The following is a 24,378-nucleotide window of genomic DNA, read 5'->3' on the forward strand; positions in this document are numbered from 1 at the left end:
CTGAAAACAATCAACAACAATCAATCAGAAAGTTTTATAAACAAATATACATACAGCACAACACAACAAAAATTAAATTTACTTATATATATATTTTATATGTGTTAGTTGGAGGCCTTTACAACAAATATGCAGCGTTTACGCACAACTTTTACACGGTCCCGCACACCAACTGGCGCCGAGATGAAAACCCAAAACAGCCTGGAGGTACCAAAACAGGTGCGATTGTGTTTTATGCTGAAATAAAAAAAAATGTCGCTTTTCATTTGAGCATTGTTGCTTTTGTCAATGTTTAATTATATTTTATTGACATTTTTTTTATTTTTTTTTAAATTGTTTTTATTCTCATCATAGTGCCTTTGTGTTCTATGCTCTTAGTTTTTATGCTTTGTTTTTGTTTTTGTTTTTGCCGTTGTCGTTGTCGTTTTTATGTTTGCCAAACATTGTTTCCGGCAAATTTCCCTTTTTTAAAATGCATGAAATTTTTTATTTTCGTGGAGTCCCTTTAATGGTGTTTTTATGTACTTTATAAACTCATAAAAATGAAATTCAATTTACTCCTTGTTATTAAAACGATGTTAATTAATTTGGTTTAAAATTGCTGAATGGTTCCGTTTTCACGTTGCAATTTCATTAAAAATATGACTGCATTTTATTTTGTTAAAAGAAGTTAAGCATTTGCAATTTGTTACTCATACGTCAAGTATTGCAATTACTTATAATTGTAAATAAATACTCGACATTTTATATTGAGATTTCACATCAAACATATTAAAAAAAAAGGAATGATAATAATAGTATATAATTACAACATTTTAACAAATTTTTTTATACTCGTATAATTTAAAAAACTTATTTTTTTTTTCAACCTACCTCTTTGCATATGCTTTCCTTAAATTTTCTTAATATTTTGAGTCCAAAATAATATTTTTGCTTTCCTTAAATTTTCTTAACAATATTTTGAGTCCAATATTTTAGTCCATACCTTATTCCAAATTTAATAATATATATTTTAATAAATTATATCTTAATTACTTTTTTTTTATAACTAAAAATTCTGTAATTTCGTCAAAGTCCCATGACAGAAAATGTATCATCGAATAAAAATAGGAAGAATATTGAAAAAATTTTTAAATTCCAATATTTAATTTTTAATACAGTTCTAATTATAAATAATAAATAAATATTCACAAAATATTGGTCTCCCCCGTGGAGTAACATTAGCATGACTTTCTTAGTATTACGTTCCTAGATTAGGTTCTATATATAAGAAAGAATATTTAAATCATGCAACAAACATGATTTTGATGTTTGCCTCTACAAACAGAATATTATAAAAATTTAGCAATTAAAAATAAAAATATTATTAAATATTTCAATTATTCTAGAACTGGTTTATGATTTCGTTCTTATATAAACACAACAAGTGATTTTGATAATAAAACTTTTACAACAGATTAACGAAACTCCAGAAAAATATCCGAACAAAAAAGTCAAGTACGGCTTTGGGTCAGTTGACTAATAAACACTGACTCTGAAATTCAAATTTGACAGGGCACGACTTTAGTCCTTGGTACTTGCAAGCACAAAAAATTATTTACGAATAATTAAGCATAAGAAATAATTTCAAGACCACTAATAATGGGTATTTAGCAATACTTGGCTGAGCTATATAGTGAGCCAAAAATTCAATTAATGAAAATAATATAAAAAGAATTTTGGTTATTGTAGTTCACTACTGTTCGAAAAACCTCTTTATAATAATAAATAAATAAATAATAACTAAATGATAAAAATTATTTCCCTATTTTTATAATTGAAAATTAGTAAAAAAAAAACTAGCATTAGGTGAACCACTGAGCCCAAATCTTCAACCCGTTATTCTCTTAAAGTTTCCCTTATAGCTTAAAGTTTAAAAATTGAGGTTTTAAAGTGTTGATAAATTTTTTATTTTAAAAGATACAAATTTTATATCTTCAGTAAAGTTGCTACGAATAAATTGACAAACATTTTGTCTTAATCAGTCTTTCTGAAAGTTTTTTCTCTTTCTGTCGAAAAGAGAAATTTTTTAAATAACTTTTCTTTTAATTTATTGTTTTAATGTTCTTTATGTTTTCAAAACGAGCTAATTAGCCAATTGTTCAAATAATATACAACTTTTTAAATTATTTTTAAAAATTATATATTATTTTTATCAACATTTCGATTATAGTTTATAGATAGCACAAGGATAAAAATTATATTTTTTTATAACGTTATAGGTTTAAATATGTCTCAACTTCTACCACTTCTAGTACCCTTCTTTCAGATAACACCATTTATAGGCCTTTGTGAGTCTTAAATTCTACCACTACCTCCTTTCAGATAAGACAGATTATGGATCTTTGTACGTCTTAACTATTGTTACTACCTTCTTTCAGATAACACTGATTATAGGTTTTTGTGAGTCTTAACTTTTGCCGCTATCTTCTTTCAGATAACACCGATTATAGATCTTTGTAAGTCTTAAGTTCTGCTGCTATCTTCTGTCCGATAATGTCGCTCATACTAACAGTATTTGGGTTATTTTTCACACCTTTAATCTGCTATTATTGCGGCCATTTTAATATTTTATTATTGCAGATTTATTAAAATATTTATTGTGTACATGCAATATTATAAATCATATAAATATATGATATAAATATCAATATAGGTATGTAAAATACATTCCGACTTGAGAGAAAAAATATTATTCTAATTTCGCACAACATATTTTAATTAAGGAAATTAAACAAATAAAATTAATCCTTTAAAGTCCACTTGAAAAAATTTATATAAAAATATGAAAAATGCATGACGATGGTGAACACATTTCTTTGCGTGTAAGCCACCCACGGGAAGAGAATTATAATTAAAATAACACATCAGAGTATATGTCATATATATTTACCAATGACCATATTAACATGCAAGAGGACCCATAAATCCAGTCCACCACAACATAGTGCAATAAAATTATATGTGTGGGTTACATGTAAAAAAACCGACGCAATTAAAAATGCAACAACTCATTTTAAATCCATTTGACAGTTGTATAAGTATAATTTTTCTTGTTACCATAACAACAAATGAATTACTAATCCCCCTCAGATATACCCAGAGTTATAGCAGTACTTAACAGTAAGTGTAACGAATATAAATTTGCGAACCGCACTGTCGAAAAGTGAAAGTCTGCGTAAAAAAGTATTTCATTTCACTGCTCCGCTGGGAATCGTTGGGAAAACCGTAATTTAAATAAATTTGCATTACTGCACTGTAACATGTTCAACGCGTTTTTTTCCAGCATTTCCGTCACGGGGAATAATTATTCAGGGAGTTGTGCATTTTCTGTTTCATGCAACTTGACATGCAACGAGTTATTGACTTTGAATTCGTGTGCATTGTGCATTGCTTGCTCAATTATATGGGAAACGTCGAAAATCTGCTTTAATAATACACACATCAAATTGTTTATTTTGATTTTGAAATGATTTATGTTTTCGTAATTTTTCTCTAGAGATGTGAGTGTTGCCACAATTTTTCATTTTTTAATTACGTTTCATTTCATGTTTTGTGTTACTAATTTTGCTGCTTTGCATTTCCGTTCTAATTTTTGCACTCCATGTTACTGCAAGCTTTTAATTATAACTTCAATTGCATGCAACATTTTGTCCGCATTTTTAATTAAAGCAAAAATACTCAAAGTTGCAGAATTTTTGTAATAAATCTTTCTTCTTGTCTTTTTTTTGTGAATTTCTATATATTTTAGGTGCGCTCCGCTTCATTTGATGAAATGAAACTTGAAGCACAACGCTCCTCCTCGCATCTGCTGAAGCAACAATCATCTTCATCAGCAGAAGATCGTTCTTCAGATGGCTGTTTGTTACAAGTGCCGCAACCGCATACACAACGTTCGCATTCATTTGATTCTGCAGCAGCTTCTGCGGGTAGTGACGATTCCGGCACATTTCTGGAAGTACCACGACGTGTCAAAACCCGTCGCAGTTCTTCTACTAAAACTCCACCGCCTTGCATACACTGTCTATATTTGGAAGAGTATCAAAAGCGTGTGACTGCTGAACAGCGTTATTTTATTGACCATCGTGAACTGAATACGCTCAGTTATAGTTATACTAGCTCAGAAAATAGCGATGACGAAGATGATGATGATAATGAAGATGATAATGATGCTGACGATGATGATGATACTGAAGCAGTTGGCATTGCTGATGATTACGATGATGTTGCACTAGAAATGGACATACGTCTGGGCGCTTTAGGCAGCAGTATAGATGAAGCACGTACACGTATGCCAAGACAAATGCGACGTCATACAATTGGCAGTTCGGTAACAACATCTGAGGATGAAGGCCTTGAGGAATCTGAACATGATTCACCACATTTTGGTAATACACTTTTGCCGCCATTGCCAACAACACCTTGCGGCATTACATTTACTCTATCGCCAACGAATGGTGATTACCCGCCTTTTCCGTATTCATTTCCCATCGAACCAGGTTCACCACCTGTCTCGCCTTCATTTTCATTATCGGTATGCGGTAGTCCAGTGTTAGAATTGCCACCACCACCACCAATTTCACCATTAGAACTGCTGCCACAATCAACACTCGATTTGCCATTACCACCACCACCCGCGTTTAGTACCTGTTCTACTGTTGATACTGCAGATGATGGCAATAATGCTATGCCACCATCACCATCTGCTATGCGACCGCGTCGTCGTTCAATTTCCCGTCAAGAGGCTATTTTTGTTGAGCCTACTGGCAATTCATTGGAAAATGTTTCACAGGAAGAGGAACAAAAATCTTCAGTCGATACGGTTGATTCAATTGATGAAGCATCAACAGTGGCTACTTGTGGTTCGCCAACAGCAGCGAAACACGCACTTGTTGTACGTGATATTTATTTAACTGTACCTGATTTGAAGCGTGATCGTGCTGCATCAGTCGATTCATGCTTTTCCAAACTTTCGTCTGGAGGTAAAACGGAGGAATTACAACCAAGTGAGGATGGTTGTTTTTTAACGGTGCCTAATATAAATGCAACTCGTTCACGTTCTGTGGATATTGTTTTGCCAACAGATGAGCAAGCGCGTTATAAGGCGCTAGCAATGACCGGTTCATCTGGCATGTATGGAGACGGGTATGTTTGACATATGTGTTGTGTTTTTGTTATATTTTGAGTTCATACAGAGTTTATATAAAGTTTTTATAAATATTTATTATACATTTATTACTTGCAGAATATATTAATATAAGTTGTTCTATAACTTTTTGAATTATATTTTATATATATTCAAAAAATATTTTTAAATCAAGTATAGTAATACATATACAAATTTTTAAAAACTCATCAAATAAATTAAAAACTTAAATTAAGCCCAATGAACCATATTTAGTGACTAGTGCTACCTTTTATCCAGTTGTCTCCTTTAGGCCGCTTATGCAGATAGTGACCTTCCATTGCCTTCGTTAGACCAGGTAACTTACTAGAGTTACCTAAAGTTACATAAGTAGCTTATTAAAAAAGCAGTGGAAACATGGTATTACCATACAAAGAGCTTTCATATAAATTAACTCATTATAAATAAATCAACTGATTTAAGGCAAAAAATGTCGAATGCAGCCTATAAAATAAATTTCCCACATGGGAAATTACCAAAACAATACCTGTCTTGTCATATGTTTTATATGTAAAATGTAAACAAACATAAATCAGTTTATGCCAATGGAAACGATCAATAGTTTTGGATTTTATTTCACATATTTTTCAAAATTAAAATAAGAAGGCACTGCATTGAAGCTAAATTATTCAGATTTTTTTTTCTTAATTCAAGATTGATTAATTTTTATCAGTGTACGTTTTTGGAATACACTTGCACTAACTTTATAATGAACATTGCTTTCTATTGAAGACTTGATGTTACCATTTTCATGTTCTTGTACATTAAAGTGGCTTTCATTGTTCTAATAGAAGTTAAAATAATTCCTTTGAATAATAAGATAAAACACTATCTTGTATACTTTATTAATGGAATATTGTTATTATGAAATAATATAAGTATACTTTCTATCTCACAATAATCACTTTTTGCTTGAACACAAAATATGTCTTAATTCCAAATCTGTTTTTCAATTTTATTGGGTAAACGTCAATTGAAAGTTTTAATATCTATCTAATATATATCAACTTATCTAAAATAAATTATAGATACACGTGTTACCTGTAAGCTCACATATATACGTATTACTTGCAATTATTTATTTCGATTTCTATTGTAATAATTTACTCAATATTCCCTGGAAGCCACATCGAAATTTAATTAAATGCATTTTAAATATTTTATAATCCTATCTTCTAAATATAGAAGTAATCCTTCAGAGCAAAACATTTTTTTTTTTGTTTTTTTTCTTCAAACATAAAATTACTTTCCTAACTGAAAGGGACAACTTATTGGATGTTAACATGCTACTTTCTGTGCCCAAAATTGCAAAGCTTCCTTAAATACACCACAAATTTTCGAACAGGCAACAAATTAAGCATGTCAAATTCCACAATGCATAGGAGCAAGCTAAGCCATACATCAGCAGGAAAGAATGAGTTTGTGGTATTGTTCTCATTATACGGACAGTGGAGTTGCTTAAGCCTTAGACTCTCCAAAACTAAAGTCACAAATCCACTTGCATATGTTCGTTCATTAAAAGTTACTTATATGGTATCTTAACATTTAAGAAGGGTCAACGTGAGGAAGTCAGTACGAAAATTGATTAACTTACTTTCAAACCAAAATACAGAAATAAGGATTCTATTGTGAAGAGGAACATAATTTATATGTTTTGGACAATACATCACATGTTGCCAGATATGAGTTTTGATTAAAAAATTGAAAAATAATTTTGAATTTAAATTCCATTTAGTTACTAATGTTAACTTATCGTGAATTGCAACCGAAATTTATAAAAAGGAGTTTATATAAATTAGAAATCCATAGAGAATGTGAAATATTTTTATAATAAATGAAAATATTGAGTTTTAAGTCAATTAAACATTGATGTGTCATTAAATTTGACTTAAGCATAAACAAGACTATGAAAAATTGTTTTCAGGGACTGACATCAAGAAGATCTCTCGGAACTTATTTTTATAGCTCTGTTTGTGCTCAAGTTAAAATATTATTTATATATATAAATTAAATAGATATTTATATGTATATATGTATGTAAATGTACGTCTCTAAAGCAGATTATCCAAAATAGTATATAACTAAAAAGGTAACTAAACAGGTTGTAACAATTGAATAGGTTTCAAAGTAAAAAAAAAATACCCTAAACACACGAGTAGATTGAAAAATTTAACGTATAATTTTTGGATTGATAATTCTGCATAGGTCTTACCATAATTAGAATCGACCATCATATTTGAAAACTAATTTAAATACTTTTGTTACTTCTGTGTTGATCTCAACAATAACAAGCTATGCTTCAGTATAGAACCTACTTTTTAGTTTGAAGAAGTTTTATTGCCTTTTCCGTTTTATTGTCATTCCCAGGAGTCTATTCCGTAGGTGCATTATCGCAGGGCATTCTAAAAGCACATGTATGCCCGACTCCTCATTTTCCTGGCAGAATGTACAGTTTGCATCCGTATGTATGTCCAGTCTCGTAAGGTGGTATTTTAGTTTAGAATTTCTATGATGATTCTAAGTTTTTCTTTTGAAAGGTCCATACAATTCTGTCATCTCTTATTGTAATAGGTACCAATAAGTGATTTGTATTATGTTAATCCTGGTATATAATCCCAGTAAACCTTTTTATTCTGATTCTCCTTTATTTTTATGAGAGAACATATTACGCATGTCTCAATTTACAGAAAGGTTCGGGCCCCACCATCAGTGTGGCTGCGCCTAGCTTGGCTAGTTTGTCTGCGTATTTGTTTCCGTGTATGCCAGTATGTCCCGGTACTCGCAGAATTGACACTTGATTTGATTCGCTAAGCAGATTTAGCTTATCAAGGCAATCTTGCACCAGACTTGAGGTCTTCTGATGCGAGTTTAGTGCTTTAATCACCGCTTGGCTATCTGCTAGTATTGCGATATTTTTACACTGATAACTCCGTTTAATATTGATAAGTACGTATTTTAAGATTGCGTAAATTTCTGCTGGGAAGATGCTAGTATTTTTTCACAGCGCTTGTCCCAATGCTTCTTGCCTGGTCCGACTATGCCGGCTCCGGCACCTTCCTCCGTAAGCGAGCTGTCAGTGAACCATGCGATTGTGCTGTTCGTTAGCTGGTAGGTTTGATTGATGCTCTCCCAGCTTTCTTTGTTGTTTAGTTTTAGAAATATGAGAAATGTATAATCTTATTTCTACATATCAAAACCAAAATACTTGAAAAACAAATTGAGTGCATTATTAGTTGCAACATTATGATACTTTCTAGTACTTTTTTTATGTTTAAAATATAAATATATGAATGTGAATTAAGTTTTATACATAGTGTGTAAGTATTATTAATACTCTATAATATGGTAATATACTGATGGAAAGTGGCAAGCGTAAAGTACACTTTTAACAAAGAAACTTAAATATAAATATATATTTAAATAAAAATCTATTACAAAAGTGAGTGCTACTGTCAATAAAAATGTACTTATTAAATCGTAAAAAAATTACACAGAAAATTAGCTTGAACATACGTAGCAGGTCAGTGTTACATTGAATCACTTTTTTTTATAGATGGAAAATATATAAATAAGAAAATTATGGATATTTATGTAGTTTAAGTTTAATATGATAGAATATAATGACCATGTATTACGTCCAGTCCAAATAAATAGTATTTCGTTTGCTAAAGAGGTTGATTTTTTATTATAATTCATTTGTATGAATAGTTAGCTAATGAAGAATGCTTAATCGCTTTTGTAAATTAGAATAATAAAACCAGCAGAATACTGATTCAGCATTTCTTGATGTCATACTGGTACATAAAACAAGGGAAGTTGTTTAAAAATGCTGTTTGTAAGTTTAATAGGAGTAGTCATTAATGTCTTTAGGACTCATTTTATCTTATTTACTTCTGTTGTTAGAGTTGAGTATTTTATAGATAAGGAAGTCAAGAATATTTGTAAAGTGGTTTTCTTTAGAAATTTTAATGTGGTCCTCGGGGATCAATTATGATCAATGAAATCAATTATTGCTTAGTCTGATGAATTGATAAACAATAATCCAGTCAAGGTGTGAAAAGGGGTTTTCAAAATATCTCGAGTTAAGAAAGAGTAAAAGTGCTTAAGTGCACTGGCTCAAATAGCTTCAACATAATATGTTCATCTAGTTTTGTTCATGCAGTTAGATAGCACTTTTGCTTGTATTTGCTGTTTTTTCACTCTTTTTGGTCTTGTTACAATTTTTGTTTGTTTCTGATGGAATTAAAATCGTAAAATCAGATCCAATAAGAAATGTATTTTATTTGTATTTATAACACGTTAGTAACGCTGTGAACGATATTGCAGTATTTAAGACGACTTTAATTTTTGTTTCTTTTCTTATTTTATTATATATACTTAAAAATTTTTTAACAGTACACATTAAAAATAAATTGTTATTATTTGAGATTTAAAGCTAATAAGGCCATTATCAAATTTAACGTATATTAACGTAATTAACGTATATTCCAATTTTTTTGTATATGTAAAATTAAATTTTTCGTTGTTATATCCATTTTAATTTATGCATTTATGGATTTCATTGTCATTTTGTGTCCATTTTTACTACAGTAATCTCTTTTCACTTTTTAATTACAGCTCTGCTAGATACTTTTGTAACTAAAATATATTGTCAGCAATTTAAAAAATTGCATAAAATATTTACAAAATCGTTGTTAACATATTTTAAGCGTTCACATTTTCATAACAGTTTTTCATATACGCATGTTGCATATTTGATGTGCTCTGCTGACCACTTAAAAGAGGTATTAACAGTCGCTTTGCGGTTGCAGATGCCATTACTCCTACTCAACATTCGCATATTTAATCACACGCTGATATGAGCCAGGGCTGGAAAGGTTTTCATATGTAGTGCACACATATCAACACAATCATTACATGCCATCATCAAAAACGCTTTTTATGTCAGGCAACTATATTCATCGCTCCACAGTGGAATGCAGTCCTGTTCAATTCAATTCACTCCAATCTTGCCCCCATTGGTGCTATACGTCGTAGCAGCCTTTTCCTGTCAACTTAACCATAAAAGTCAATTTCATAGTGAAGCCGTAAAGCAAAAGTTGTACCCATAAAAATGATGATCTGAATTTTTAATAAGATCGATGAACACGCGAAATATAACATCAAAATTATGGTTATGGATATGAGTGAACAAATGGGTATGGGAATTAGTATGAGGAGGATTATTAAAACGAATGAGTATGAGTATAAATATCAGTTTAAAGTGTGTGCTTGTGGAAAAGATAAATTTTATAGTTTTTCATATTGACACTTATCCTTCAGACTGATGGTATTTATTGCAGCATTGTATAGTGTGTAGAATGAAATAGTGAAACTTCGAATTATCTTTACATGTAAACGGTTTTAGGTGCATTTAAAATAGATGTTGTAGTATAGAAATTTAATAATGATTTCTATATAAGAAATTTAATGTGATAATTTAAAAGAACTATTAACTTCAAGGGAAATGCTTTAATATGCATTAAAACTGCTACAAATAGGATAATATCCGTATATGATATTCGATGGAATAATTTATATTTATTATAATTCTGACTTCAAATACTTTTAGTTTCCTTTTTTCAGTAGGTAACCCTTATTGAAAATATTGTCAAAAATACTTGGCATCCCTAATAATACATATTATGTGTTATAATGCGATTGTAAGTGCTATGAAGTGCATGTATGAAGTGTGACTAGTAATGAACTTATTCATTTAGCATGTTTTGACATTTGATGCTTTGACAGTTTGACATAAATTCAATATGTAAATATTTACTTCACTCTCTATATGCTCGTGTGCACTTTAATGTATGCACTTGTGTACTAATAAATATAATTTGAAATATATGCAATATAAATATAGTAAACTTATGATTTTATTACTCCGTACATTTTCATTTCACAAATGATTTATGTAATTTGGTGTGATTGGTATTTCATTTAATTTGTATCAATATTACGATAATATATTCCATTTTCAACTTGCAATTCACAGCCAATTAATTTTATTATGTTAAATGTAAATACAATTATAATTTGTGCAATAAACAAGTAAATTAAAAATTAATATGAAATGTTTGGTTTAGTATATGTGCGATTTATAAAATCACCTCATATTTTATTGCAGTTTTGTATCAAAAAATACAAATGCCACAAGTAAAACAACGAAAACGTCATCTCTTGTCGTGCAATTTATCTTCATTGTCTCACCATATCGTAATAATACTCCGATAAAAAGCATTTAATTCTTTATTGTTCTATTATATAGAGTATTTCTTCTAAAAGATAGATATTCGACAAATTGAGATTGAGATTTTCTTCTAAAAGATAGATATTCGACAAATTTTACATTACAATTCTATTATTGATGTATTTAGATTTTTATGTTTCTTGTTCTTTCACAACTTTTTCTTCTACATTCCCTTTTCTTCTTCTTTCTGTTCTCCTCTTTTTTCTGTTCTTCTTAGTCTCTTCATCATCTTTCTCGTTTCCTTCTCTTCCTATTCTCCTTCCTTTTCTTTTTCCTCTTTCTCTACTTCTTGTTTCCATCTTCTTGTTTCTCTTTTTCTTATTTCTCTTTTTCTTGTTTCTCTTCTTCTTTTTTGTCTTCTTTTTTGTCTTCTTCTTCCCCTTTGTCTCCTATCTCTTTCCCTTCCTTCTCTTCTTCTCTTTCTCTTCTTCTTGTTTCTATTCTTCTTCTTAATCTTTTTCTTGTTTCTCTTCTGCTCTTTCTCTTCTTCTTCTATTCTTCTTTATCTTCATCTTCATTCCATTTGTCGTCTTTCTCTTACTCTTATTCTTCTTCCTCTTTCTCTTCTTACTCTTCTTCCTCTATATTTTCTTCCAATTTTTCTTCTTCTTCATTTTTATTCTCCTTCTTTATTTTCTTCTTCTACCTCTACTTCTTTTTCTTCTTCTTCTTCACATTCAATTTCGAATTTAGTTGTTTGTCGTACTGCGTCCACTGATGAACTATTATATACCACCCTATCTATAATTAGCGAAAGTTTTGTATTTGATTTCAGCTATATCCAGAAAAGTCTATATTTTTGCACATTGATGTTTTACCATCCTGATTCGATCATCAATTGTTTACGAAAAATGTTTCTACTATATTGTATAAAACTAGGGTATTCTCATGTTTTATCCTGTTTAAAATCTAATACGATTTATTTTCCAATTATATGTGTATATAAACAATTGTATCTGTTAGTAAAAAGGTGACACAACTCCGGATCTAGCCAGATAAGACGCGGAGTTAGCAAAGTGAATTTATTACTTATAACTAAATTTTTTTGAGTAGTCTTATTAATTTGATTATTTTTACAAAATTCTTTAATTTCTAGTTGTAGTACTATGGATTCGTATAATAATGTATATTTGCATAATAATTACTTAAATAGTTTCATAATTTTTTCAGTTTAAAAACATTTTTCTTTATATTTGCCTAACAAAACTTTTATTTTCAATCATTAAAAATCTTATAATATTTATTTATGGAAAATCTATATCTAGGGCTCCTAAAGACACCTAAAGGAAATAAAGGAACTAATCAATTTCAAAATCTTCTTATTTTAATAGGTTTTATAGTACTAAAAAAAAAGCATTAGCGGTAAAAATTACATTATAAATTCGATAATCTCCAATTAAATCTTCAGGACGTCCTAATTCGGGATGTCGAGTTAAAATTCTTAATGAAATTCCAACTATTTCAGCTCATGCATCAAATAAAAAATAAAGAGTTCCAATATTTTTATGATTTGAAATTCATTTCAATGCATAGTAATTCTTTTCTATTTAGAATTATTTTATATTATATTTATATTTTACTTTATAAATAAAGAGATTTTTCGAACAGTAGTGAACTACAATAACAAAAATTCATTTTACATTATTTTAATTAAATGAATTTTTGACTGACCATACAGCTGTTTCGAATATCGTCAAATATCCATCATCAGTGGTCTTGAAAATAATTTCTGTATTTATTTATTTACAATTATTTTTTTTTTGAGAGTGTAAATACCAGGAATCGAACACATGTCCTGCCAAATTTGAAGCTCAGAGTCAGCGCACACCTTAATCAAGTGACCCATTTATAATTTACTTTGTAAACTATATTATCTTTTAGTTATTACCATATATTTATAATGTGGTTTCTAAGTTTTACGCGAGTTAAACTAATGTTAGATAACTATAGTCCTGCTTATGTATTTCACAGCTATGTATATATATATCAGTATATATATAATATATAATATATATAATATAATATATATATATAATATAATATATATTTATAATGTGGTTTCTAAGTTTTACGCGTGTTAGACTAATGTTAGACAACTATAGTCCTGCTTATATATTTCACAGCTATGTATATATATATCAGTATATATTTTTTCTTTATCAGTTCAACTACACTAACATCTTTTGAAAATACGTTAAAAATTTAATAACACGTTTGGATAGAGATAGGTATAGAAATTCTCTATAATAACTCCTTTACTAAATTGTCTATACAGAATGTTCAAAAAAAATGTTTATAAAAAGCTGTTCAGTAGCAATATCGTAAATTAATAAAAGTTTTGAAGCACCGCTGCACAAAAACAAATTCTAAATTTCGCTAACAAAAGAACAAATTTTGGATTCATTGAATTTTATATGAAGACCTCATCTTCCTATATCTTCCTGACTCAAAATTTTTATAATTTTCCCTACACACGTGTACCTATAAAATTTCATATAACAAAAAAAATCACAAAAAAAAGAATTTGTTTTTTGTAAAAACTGACAAACTGAAAACATAAATTCCCTTTGAGTAACTTGATGTAGTTACGAAATATAACAAAAATTCATTGAAAACGTTTATGTTCTTCTACATACTTTCTACTAAACTTTCAACAAAATTGTTTTGTTTGAGAAAAATTCTAAAATTTCATCTCTACTTTGCGCATAAAAATATGAGTATTGTGCTTGTAATTAAATACCGTAACTCACTCTTATATTCTCATAATTCAACTCAATTATAAAACACATAATTCATTGCTGAAGGAGACGACTTCAAAGTGAAACTCACCAAAAATTCATAGTAACAAGTAAACAGTAAAGCTCACTTAGTCACGAGAAAAGTTATTAAAAAAAAAAAACTTCACAATAAATTCCAAAAATGCTCCTTTTAGTGACAATAAATAGGAGCGTTTAAGTCTTTAAAGGGCAATCACATCGCAGGAAGCAGCCAGCAGCCACTACGAATGAGTCGTCTGTATGTAAGCAGCTTAATAATTAAACTGTATCCTGCTCCGGAAAATGTTTTATTACCCGCGTTATAAATTATCTTTTCTTTTTTGTAGAATGTTTTCGTTCACATTTCCTATTTTATGTGAGGAGCGCAACAGGAATTTTGGGAAAAATATATACGAGTATACTGTCCTCCCTATATACACTTCCTTCAATATACATACTTATATATAAAAATCATAAAGTACTCGTACTTGCTTAAGTAAAGATGCTGTGTTTCCTTTTGATGCTACTTTTATTTTGGCAACTGAGTTGTCATTGTGCTATCTTTGCTCCATTTTTATTTATGATGTTAGAGATGTCAGGATAATAAAAACCAACATATAAAATATGCAACAGTGAGAAAAAAATTAGAATTAAGCAATTGAAATCCATATCATTTGTTTGATTTTGTTTTTATAAGATTCTTTTTTTTTCGAGCTATAAATGTGTGGTCCTTTATGTATATAAATATATAACTAAATATATATTTAAATATAAATATATTCGTATTCAACTTTATTAGTGACAGTTCTAGCGTAAGTTCACTAGTTCACTGAACTTTGAACTTTTTTTTTTCTACAACCAAAATAAATGAGAAATTTATTCATTCATGCTCATTGCTGGCTCATCGCTGGCTCATCATTCAAATTGTGTTACACATGAGTTCAATGAAGGATAATAGGCCGTTTCGCAAAATAGGCACAATTATGTCAGCAATTCACTTATGTTTGCACGTGAAGGAGGATTTCATTTAATCGCAATTGATTGTCAACCAATACATGAGGATGAGTGAGAAAATTCCTTGTAAGCATTTATTTTCACTTGACACAACTTATTTCATATGGAAAAAGTTAAAATAAAATAAAATTGATCCTAAATCTAGATGTTTACGTATTTATATTATTTATTTTATTTATTTATAACTATTTATAAATAATCAAAATAAAAAGAATCGATTAGTGACTAGTGGCAATATATTTTTAATTAACTTATATAATAATAATTCACAAATTTAAAAAAAAAAATGCAAACAAAGAAAAGGCATTGCGAGATAAACTAATTTTATATATTGCAAATCAGGGCTGTCCAGACCAGACGTGATCGCGAGTCAATAAAAATCACTGTACAGATTGAGTGGCCGCAGAAAGAAATATATACGTAAATACCATAGTTGTTTTCGACAAAAAATAAAAATGCGGTTATAAAGTTAAATTTAGTTTTATTAATCTATCAATTTAAATTTATTTTTTTGGTGTACCATAAAAATAAAATAATGTAATTTCACTAGTACACCAAAAAAAAATTTGCGTGATTTCAGTAGATTAAAACATGTCGCGAGTAGCAAAAACAGGGCTGTACTTTAGACAGTCCTGTTGTAAATAATTATATTATAGGAAAAATATTATTGAAAACGATTAATGACTACAATACTGCTATATTCTAACCATAATATGTATCATTAACGTATATATCTAACCATTAATATGGGTACATAACTGAACATTTTTGGGAACAAGGACTTCTCCTTAAAGACATTAAATTATAACGAACTTAAAATATTTCAGTACGCAAAAAAAAAAATCAATAATTCATTTCAAAAAATAATGAATGAAAAGGTTTAAGCACACATATAAGTAATAATTTAATCAAACCTTTAAAAATTCTGCGTCCTAGTACATTTTTGTTTTACTTTAACTTATATTTCTCAAAAGAAAAATCCTCACTACATAGTGGTTTTATGATACTTCCTTGTAGACATACCGTTAAAAAAAAATGTTATATTATAAATCAATAATTAACGAAAAATATTTTAATTTCTAATAACTTACTGGCAATAAATAGTTTAGTTTTTCGCTGCAATCCATTTAAATAAATTTTACACATACGAGTATAAGCATATTCTTATAAGACACCATCATTATTGTTGCAAATTTACTGTTTATCTTTCACATTACTATGTTCCACGAGCTACTCATTGTAAAACTCGAGTAAAACACAAGTAAAGTACAAATTGAGAGCGTAACACAAATAAAGAGCCAAAATAAGCTTTTCAAACAGATTTTTATGGACCTGCTTAGTGTAAAAATTTACATTCAAACCAAAACAGCTGATTTACGCATCACACCGAATTTACTTGAAATAAAATGTACGAGTAAACTCTGTGTAGCATTTACAAATTTCGACAGGGATGTTACGGTCTTTTAGATGCTTTGTTTTACTCAAAAATTTGCTGGTGGTACACACTTGCGTATATACAGAGTTACTCGAAGTTACTACGATTAATTCGTGGAGTAGACCTAGTTTTTGTTTTTAATATGTAGTAGAACATATAAAAATAAATGTATTTTCCTTTTTTTTTTGTTAATTCCCTGTTTTATAATTAAGTTAATTAACATTTTTTGTCTTCAGTTTCATATTGATAAATAAATATTATACAATCCTAAAAATATGCAATAATATGTATTACATTTTATTAAGATGTAAACAGTTAAAAAAGAAATCTTTATTTGATTAAGAAAAATTAATTTGTGTCATTTATGTACACAATTTTTACAGTTGTCTTAGAGATATCTTTAATAAAATTAACTTTTTACTTGCCTACACTCCAATTTCTTTCAAAGTACGCTTTTTCGTACAAATGTATGTATTTAATACTACTAATTTTGGGTAATCTTTTGTTAAATTCATTTGATAACATATTCAATCTAGCCAAATACTAATGCTTTCTACTAGTTAATAAATACCTTCTGCTCAAAAAGTATTCGGATTTTGTTGTTTGTTAACTACTCCTTAAGTAATAGACCTTTTTCAAAAGTTTTTGTTATATTAGTACACCCTTTCTTGACATATGGTACAAATTTAAGCGCCATCTGTCAATTAGTTTGTTTACAGCAGCTGTTGTGGGACTACCATAAGTACATTTAGCGATTTTTACTATGGAAAATTCTTGTTGTACGCGATTTTACGACCAAACACGGCACCACTGTAATCGCTCAGGTACCATATTCGCCAGATCTCGATCCGTGCGACTTTTTTCTGTTCCCGGTAAGCGTTTTGAGTCGATTGAATCGGTAAAAGAGAATTCGCCGAAGGAACTAAAAGCCATACCTGCACGGGCCTACGAAAAGTGTATGGAAGATTGGGTTTAGCGTTATCATATGTGTATCGCTTCAGAAGCATACTTTGAAGGAGGTAAAATAAATTTGGAATAAAATTTAAATTTGTGTGTTTTATTTACAAAATCCGCGTACTTTTTGAGTTGGAGGTATAGTATGTTATAATATACCTAAGAGTCTCCTTATTTTAACTAATAGAGAAGATTGAACTTTTTTTTTTTTAAATATTTATATAAATGTTTATATTACTATCAAAGAATTTGATTTTAAATTGAAAACATAAATTTAACGTTCAAAAATCATGTTCACTATTATTATCCTTAATAAAATAATACTATTCTGATTAACATTTATTAAAGTTTTTGATTAAATAGAAAATATATATTAATAATGATATTAAATAAGTTCACATCTAAGTCTTTTTGAACAGAAAGCAATGAAATTTATTAATATTAAAATAAAAGTCATAAATTTATTATTTGAAAAACGAGCGAGTTTTGAAAAAGTTTTAGATAAATAAAATTAAACAACTATGAACGACCAAACGCCGTATTAATTTGACATAATACTGCCTGTATCCGATAGTGGTCTCTAAAAGAAAAGGAGTAAAAGACTTAAATTAGCATTGAAGATTGCTTCAAGCGGTGGTATAGTTGTGTTAAACTGAAATACAGTCACACATTTAGCATCAAATACGCACAAACGTTTATACACATACCTACTATTTAAAATATAACTCATACGCACCGTGAGCCATGCAATTAATTAACTATATTTGGAAAATTCTTTGTATTTAAAAAACAATTAAATTATTTTAAAAATTATAATTAAAAGCATACACACCAATACATAATTAAAATACTTATCAAATATGTAAAACATAGTAAGAAAGATTTTTAAGAAGAAAATGTTTGATAAATTTTCATTTTCGTCATTAGATAGCTAATGTACTAAAATATGTAAGGCTTAGTAATGAAAAGTATAATTTTTAAAAAGAAAATGTTTGCAAAATTTCCATTTTCGCCATATGATGAATAATTACACAAAAAGTATCCATACTTTTTATGGAATATGTACACAAAAAGTATTGAAAATATACAAGCAGGCGAGGTGAATATTTTACTCTGCTTAAGAAAACCCTTAGTGAATAATCCCTAATATCTCTACAAATTTTGTAAAACTTTGAACAAATTATAGAAAATTTTTCAAATAAATTAAATTGAGTTACTTAATATTTATATTATTTTTTAATAAATATACTAAACGAAATTTATTACACCGTGAAACTATTGAAATTATTAGAATAATTCTACCTGCTATTATTTTATTGTTTACTGCTTTTAGTTTCTTACGATTACTATATTTATCAGGCGTAATTAATGAACTTTCAGAACGAATTAAGTTTTAGATTAAACGATTTGAAATACAAAAAAATTGTCAAAATAGTTTTTTAGATATTGGTTATTTTTGGTGCTCTTTTTGGTAACTTCTTGTCATCATGTACTGGTAAATAATGAAACTAGACAGCTCAGTAAATCAGCACACGAGGTATACATAAGTGAGATTTACAGAGATTTATAGTATATATTGCAACATAGATTTACGTGTATATTGCAATATAATAAACAAAAAATAGAAGTAAGTTTCTAAATCAATGTAATGAATTATTTTTCTTATGTTTTGTTATTGTGCCAATATAAAGTATATATATGTTTTTTATAAATTAAATCAAATATTACATTCATCATCAACACCACAATAATATCACCACAAAAAGCATCAAAGCATCAAATCGCTAATAGACAACAACGCAGTTTTTCGTTTGATTCAATTTCCTGTCACATTTAAGTTTTCCTTTTATCATAGCAAAGGTTTTACTACTATCAATAAAGTTGGTATATAACATTTTCGCTATGGCAATATTGTAAACATTTCCACTTTTATACTATCTAAATCCTTACCCTCCTCTACTTACTTAACTGATTTCATTGGTTTTATGTTTAACTGAAACAACCTCACTCAATACTTAATGTTAGGGAAACAAGTGAATCCATAAGGTTCGTGGTACTCTGAAGCACATATTTGATGTTTTTCTATCAAGTTTTATGTTGTTCCCAATAGAAGCTTACGACGAATTGTTTAATTTTGTTGTTGCGCTAATGTATCTGAGAATTCTCAGAAACCAAATAATCAACTAAACAACCAACAACACATAATAAACACAAAATGTTTCATTCGCTACTTAATTTGCAACATTATTGCACACTCAAAACGTGTCAAAATGGCGTTTTTGTGTTTGTTTTTCAGATTTTTGCTTTACTTGTCCTTTCTTTTAATTTCTTTTTCTATTTTTTCTTTTCTTTTTTTTTTTTTTTTGTTTTGGCTTTTATATGAATTCATCTTATCTTATACTTTGTATACTATAAATGTATCTTTTTGGTTTTGTGGTTGGTACTGAGATAGGTAAATGTATCTTTACGTTCTAAGTATGCTGGCTGTTGTTGTTATTGTTTTATTCGTAATAACTTAGAAGTTATTTTTCTTGTTATTGTTATTGTAATTGTTGTTGTTGTTGCTGTTGGCATCTGTCTTTTATTACTTATTTGACACATACTTGAGTCGCACATAAACAGGAGCTGCTCGGAATTTTAAGCATACTTCAAAATTAAATACATTTTATTACTCAATTATCTATTTTTATGCACTGTTTCAGTGCCTATTTCAACTTCAAACCACTGTTTTATGTTCGGCCTAACCACGGCCTTACTTAATATCGCATAAAATATTTGAAGTTTACTCAATGCTTTCCTTTTATGACACATTCGAGTTCATATATTTAACCTTCTTAATTAAGTCGAAATAAAATCAATTATTTTAATATAAAATTTCTTAGTTTATATTATTTTTCCTATCATTAAAGTAATTGACCTTAACTCAAAAATTGAACGAAAATAAAATATTTCAGAAATATGCTTTGAACTTAATAGTAAAATGGTTTTTACCGGATGGTTTTTAAAAAATATTTAAGTTTCGAATAAATTTTGGGAATTTTTATTACAAAATTTATTAGATACTAGTTAAATTTTTAATATCATAAGGGTGTTTCATATATAAATGCTTGGTAGGTCAATCCTTCCGTATGGGATAGCAGATACAGTTTATTCAAATAACTTAAACAAGTATTAAATTTTGTTAATGGTTAAACAACAATTAAGTATTCTTAAATTTAACACATATTTGGTTATATTACTTTAAATATCACTTAATTTGAACGGTTTCAAAAATCTAACTACATAATTAACGTTATTGTCTCAAAATCGATGTATCCAAATAACTAAATTAAATTCTTTAATACTAATTTTTAGTCCATTTAATATTTCCTAATTTGATTTACAGTTGATTATACTACATACTTTATATAGAGTGTTTTTTTACTTGCATTAGAACTATCGATATCTTTGAGTATGGTTTGCTAGCTGAGAATGCCAAACTGTATTTTCAATTCTGTTCAATAAAGTTTGGCAATTCATCATAAATCATTCAACGGTAGAACAATGCCTCCATTTTGTGGAAATTAACTTTAGAAAAAAAATTTATTTTCTCGCGAAGTTCATAGAGCACTTCATCCATTTTACGGTCAACATAATCGACCTAGATGGCTGCGTCAATAAACAAAATTGTCGTATATGAAAATTCTCAAACCGTTAACAAATCATCATTATATTCATTAAAATTGACAATTTGGTATAATTTACACGCTGGTGTCCATATCGGTCCTTATTTCTTTCGAAATGAGGAAGGAGCTGCATTTACGGTGAATGGCGAGCGCTATCGAGTCATGCTGACTAACTTTTTGTTTTCCAAAATTTATCAGTTAAACATCAACGACATTTGGTATAATGTAAAATATACCAAATACTTTTGAAAACCAAATTCTGTACAGATTGGTACTATTCTTTTATTTTCTGCCTTTTCAAAAGTTAAGTATGCACACAATAATCTTGGTCTTTTTAACATATTATAACGCAGAATAAAGCATTGTTCTTAATGTTCTTAAATTACTGTTGAACATTTTAATCCGTATCAAGATAATCTAATTTCAATCACATGATTTTTCCATGTAAAATTATTGTTTTGATACTTCTAAATACTTCCTTTTATTCTTCCATTAAATCTCAAAGAATGGCCTTTCTTTAAGAATGTCCACTTCTTTACGTTTGAAAATAGGAAATAGTGTCGTTGATCTATGGAAATAGTCTCGTTGATAATAATGATACTTTTGAAATATCAACATGAGGGTTGCGCCTAGATAACCTGTCAATGATTCTTTTATTCTCGGTATGGTTTTTCTTTAAAATCCTATTAGTAATAGCGCTGCAAGGTATTGACTATTGATCGTTTATGTCGCAGAAATATCTTCAGTAAGAATTATTAGTGTGCATCTTAAAAAACTGCAAGGTATTGCCTTTTGATCGTTTAGTTCGCAGAAATTTCTTCAGTAGGAATTATTAGTGTGCATCTGAAAGAACTTTGGTCATAATTTTTTCATTGCTTTGGCATTGTTGGGAATTTGATGTAATCTATTGTTATAATCAGTCATAACACCTAGGTTCTTCTTCCTACCACAGATTTTAAGGTAACATTGTGGTGATTTTTTTTGTGTTAGCTAATTCCATCTACTTTTAATTGCTTTATTATTACTACTACAAAGCTCCTGCTTTATAATAAAGTATTAATTATTGATTAAATATCTCAGACGAAATGAAGTACATACATTTTAATTATTTTTATATGCTCGTACAGGTTCTACGCTGTACCTCTCGAACTCAGTACTATTTTTATTTTATAATAAAATACAAATATTTTATATTAATTAAAATGTTTTTTCAATTTCAATTTTTACTAAATTATTTTATTATTTCTCTTATTTTCAGGTACGTACCTTTAACAATTATTTTGTTTGCTGAATCATAAGTGATAAGTACTTTTATAAATTAAATTAACTTTACATTATTTATTTAAGAAACTTTCCATTTTCTCACTAATGTAATACAACATACAATACTCATTTTAAAGAAATTTTCATTTAATGAAGTTAACAAAAAAAATTTCAACAAAGGTTTCTACCCCGAAAACTCGTAAATCAAAAACTTCAAATTGTTATGTGTGCTTCTCCAATGTTTAAATTTAAATTTAAAGCAAAGCAAAAAATTTCCATAAAATATTGTTACAAAAAACATAAACAAATTCTAACGTGACTTGCAAAATAATGAAATATTCAATGCAACAGAATTTTAAAGAATTTTGTTCATTCATTTTTCCAGGAAATACACAAAAGCTTTGAAGAACAAGTGAAAATTTTCCTAAGGATTCATTAAAAAAATTGCGGTTCCAAAAAATACTTAAGACAAAATTTACCAAAGCACATATGTGCGCTTAAATGCTTTAATACAATGTTTATTTATTTATTTTTGTTTTCGGTATTAAATGTATTAAGAACGTGGTACGCTTTATAGAAATGTATATATTAGATATAAATATTTCAATGTATTTACTAGCAAAAATCTTAAACGCTAAGAGCAAAAAATTCCATCAAACTTACTAAAATGGAAAATTTTAAAATTTGAAGCACGTTTTCCAAAGCACACGAGTCTGCGAGTTTCAACTAAAAAGCATTCCTAAAGAATACGGTTTGAGATGGATTGCAGTAGGCGTCCAATCGTAAAAATGAAGAGAAATAGGTAGAAATTAATACCACCACGGACTATCGTTATCATACATATGATAACTGTAATTTATGAAAAAGCAACAAAAAAAAAAATAATTTAAATCTTAATGCTTATAAAAAAGTTAATCGTAATTTTTCTTATATGTCTTATATATTTTCTTATTCAAGATATATCCTTAACATCATTTACTAAAGCAATTAATTTATACATTGTAAATACCACTATATGCATTAGTTACGCTATTATATTACATTGAGCTACTACACACAAACTACTTATTATATCCAGTATATGTAACACTATCTAACTTAACATAAATATTGAAATAAATAAAAGTTATGGCTTCTATTAAAGCCGCTACCTCATTATAAATCTGTGAACTGTTAAGGAACATAGTTGAATTCACTAAGAAGCATCCATTCACAACTTATATACTATTCTTTTAAACTGTGAAATCACTAAGATCCTTTCCCTAGATTTGTTAGCAGAAGAAAGAAAGAATTTTTGAATTTCGGTAAATCCGCAATTTGTGAACTTACTGGAGAACTAGCAGGACACTCTACTATCGTATCAAGTGCTTGAACCTTGACCCTCTCTGACAAGTGTACTGTGTAGAAGTTTCCATGATGAAAATGTATTGGAAACTATCAAAAACTTTAAGCGCCACTGATCAGTGTGACTTCAAAGCGACTTCAATAGTTAGACAAGCGCTTTTTACCAATAGCAATAAATAAAAATTAAAAAAATTTTGTAGAAAATCTCTGCTTAAAAAAAACATTGCTGAAAAAAAAAACAGCAATCTACTGTTTGGGTCTTCTAAAGTGAGTATTACCGGACAAAAGTTGTCGGCGGACAAAGCAAATCCAGAGCGGTCAATTCTGAGTGGTACACAACAATTTATTTATTGCCAGAAGTCTTAGGAGAATTGAGAAAATCCAACTGTCGAAGAAAAGTCATCCCCTATAATGACAATGCGAGCTCCTAC

General features: G+C 28.7%; 1 protein-coding gene across 1 annotated transcript; it reads left to right on the forward strand.

Annotated features, from left to right (window-relative positions):
• On the forward strand, positions 1–22,638 carry LOC119666636 (eye-specific diacylglycerol kinase-like). The gene is made up of 3 exons (XM_038075917.1): positions 1–219; positions 3,791–5,184; positions 22,599–22,638. Exons 1-3 carry the CDS (start codon positions 130–132, stop codon positions 22,636–22,638), a joined length of 1,524 nt encoding a protein of 507 aa, XP_037931845.1. The 5' UTR covers positions 1–129.
• The last annotated feature ends 1,740 nt before the right edge of the window (positions 22,639–24,378 follow it).

This window comes from Teleopsis dalmanni, chromosome 1 (assembly GCF_002237135.1).
Source record: "Teleopsis dalmanni isolate 2A chromosome 1, ASM223713v2, whole genome shotgun sequence".
Lineage (NCBI taxonomy): Eukaryota > Metazoa > Arthropoda > Insecta > Diptera > Diopsidae > Teleopsis > Teleopsis dalmanni.

Excerpts from the sequence above, each read along its gene's own strand:
- LOC119666636 (XM_038075917.1), top strand. The coding sequence starts at position 130 with ATGCAGCGTTTACGCACAACTTTTACACGGTCCCGCACACCAACTGGC. Across the intron at positions 220-3,790 it reads GCCTGGAGGTACCAAAACAG|GTGCGCTCCGCTTCATTTGA; the intron begins GTGCGATTGTGT and ends TATATATTTTAG. Across the intron at positions 5,185-22,598 it reads TCTGGCATGTATGGAGACGG|GTACGTACCTTTAACAATTA; the intron begins GTATGTTTGACA and ends TCTTATTTTCAG.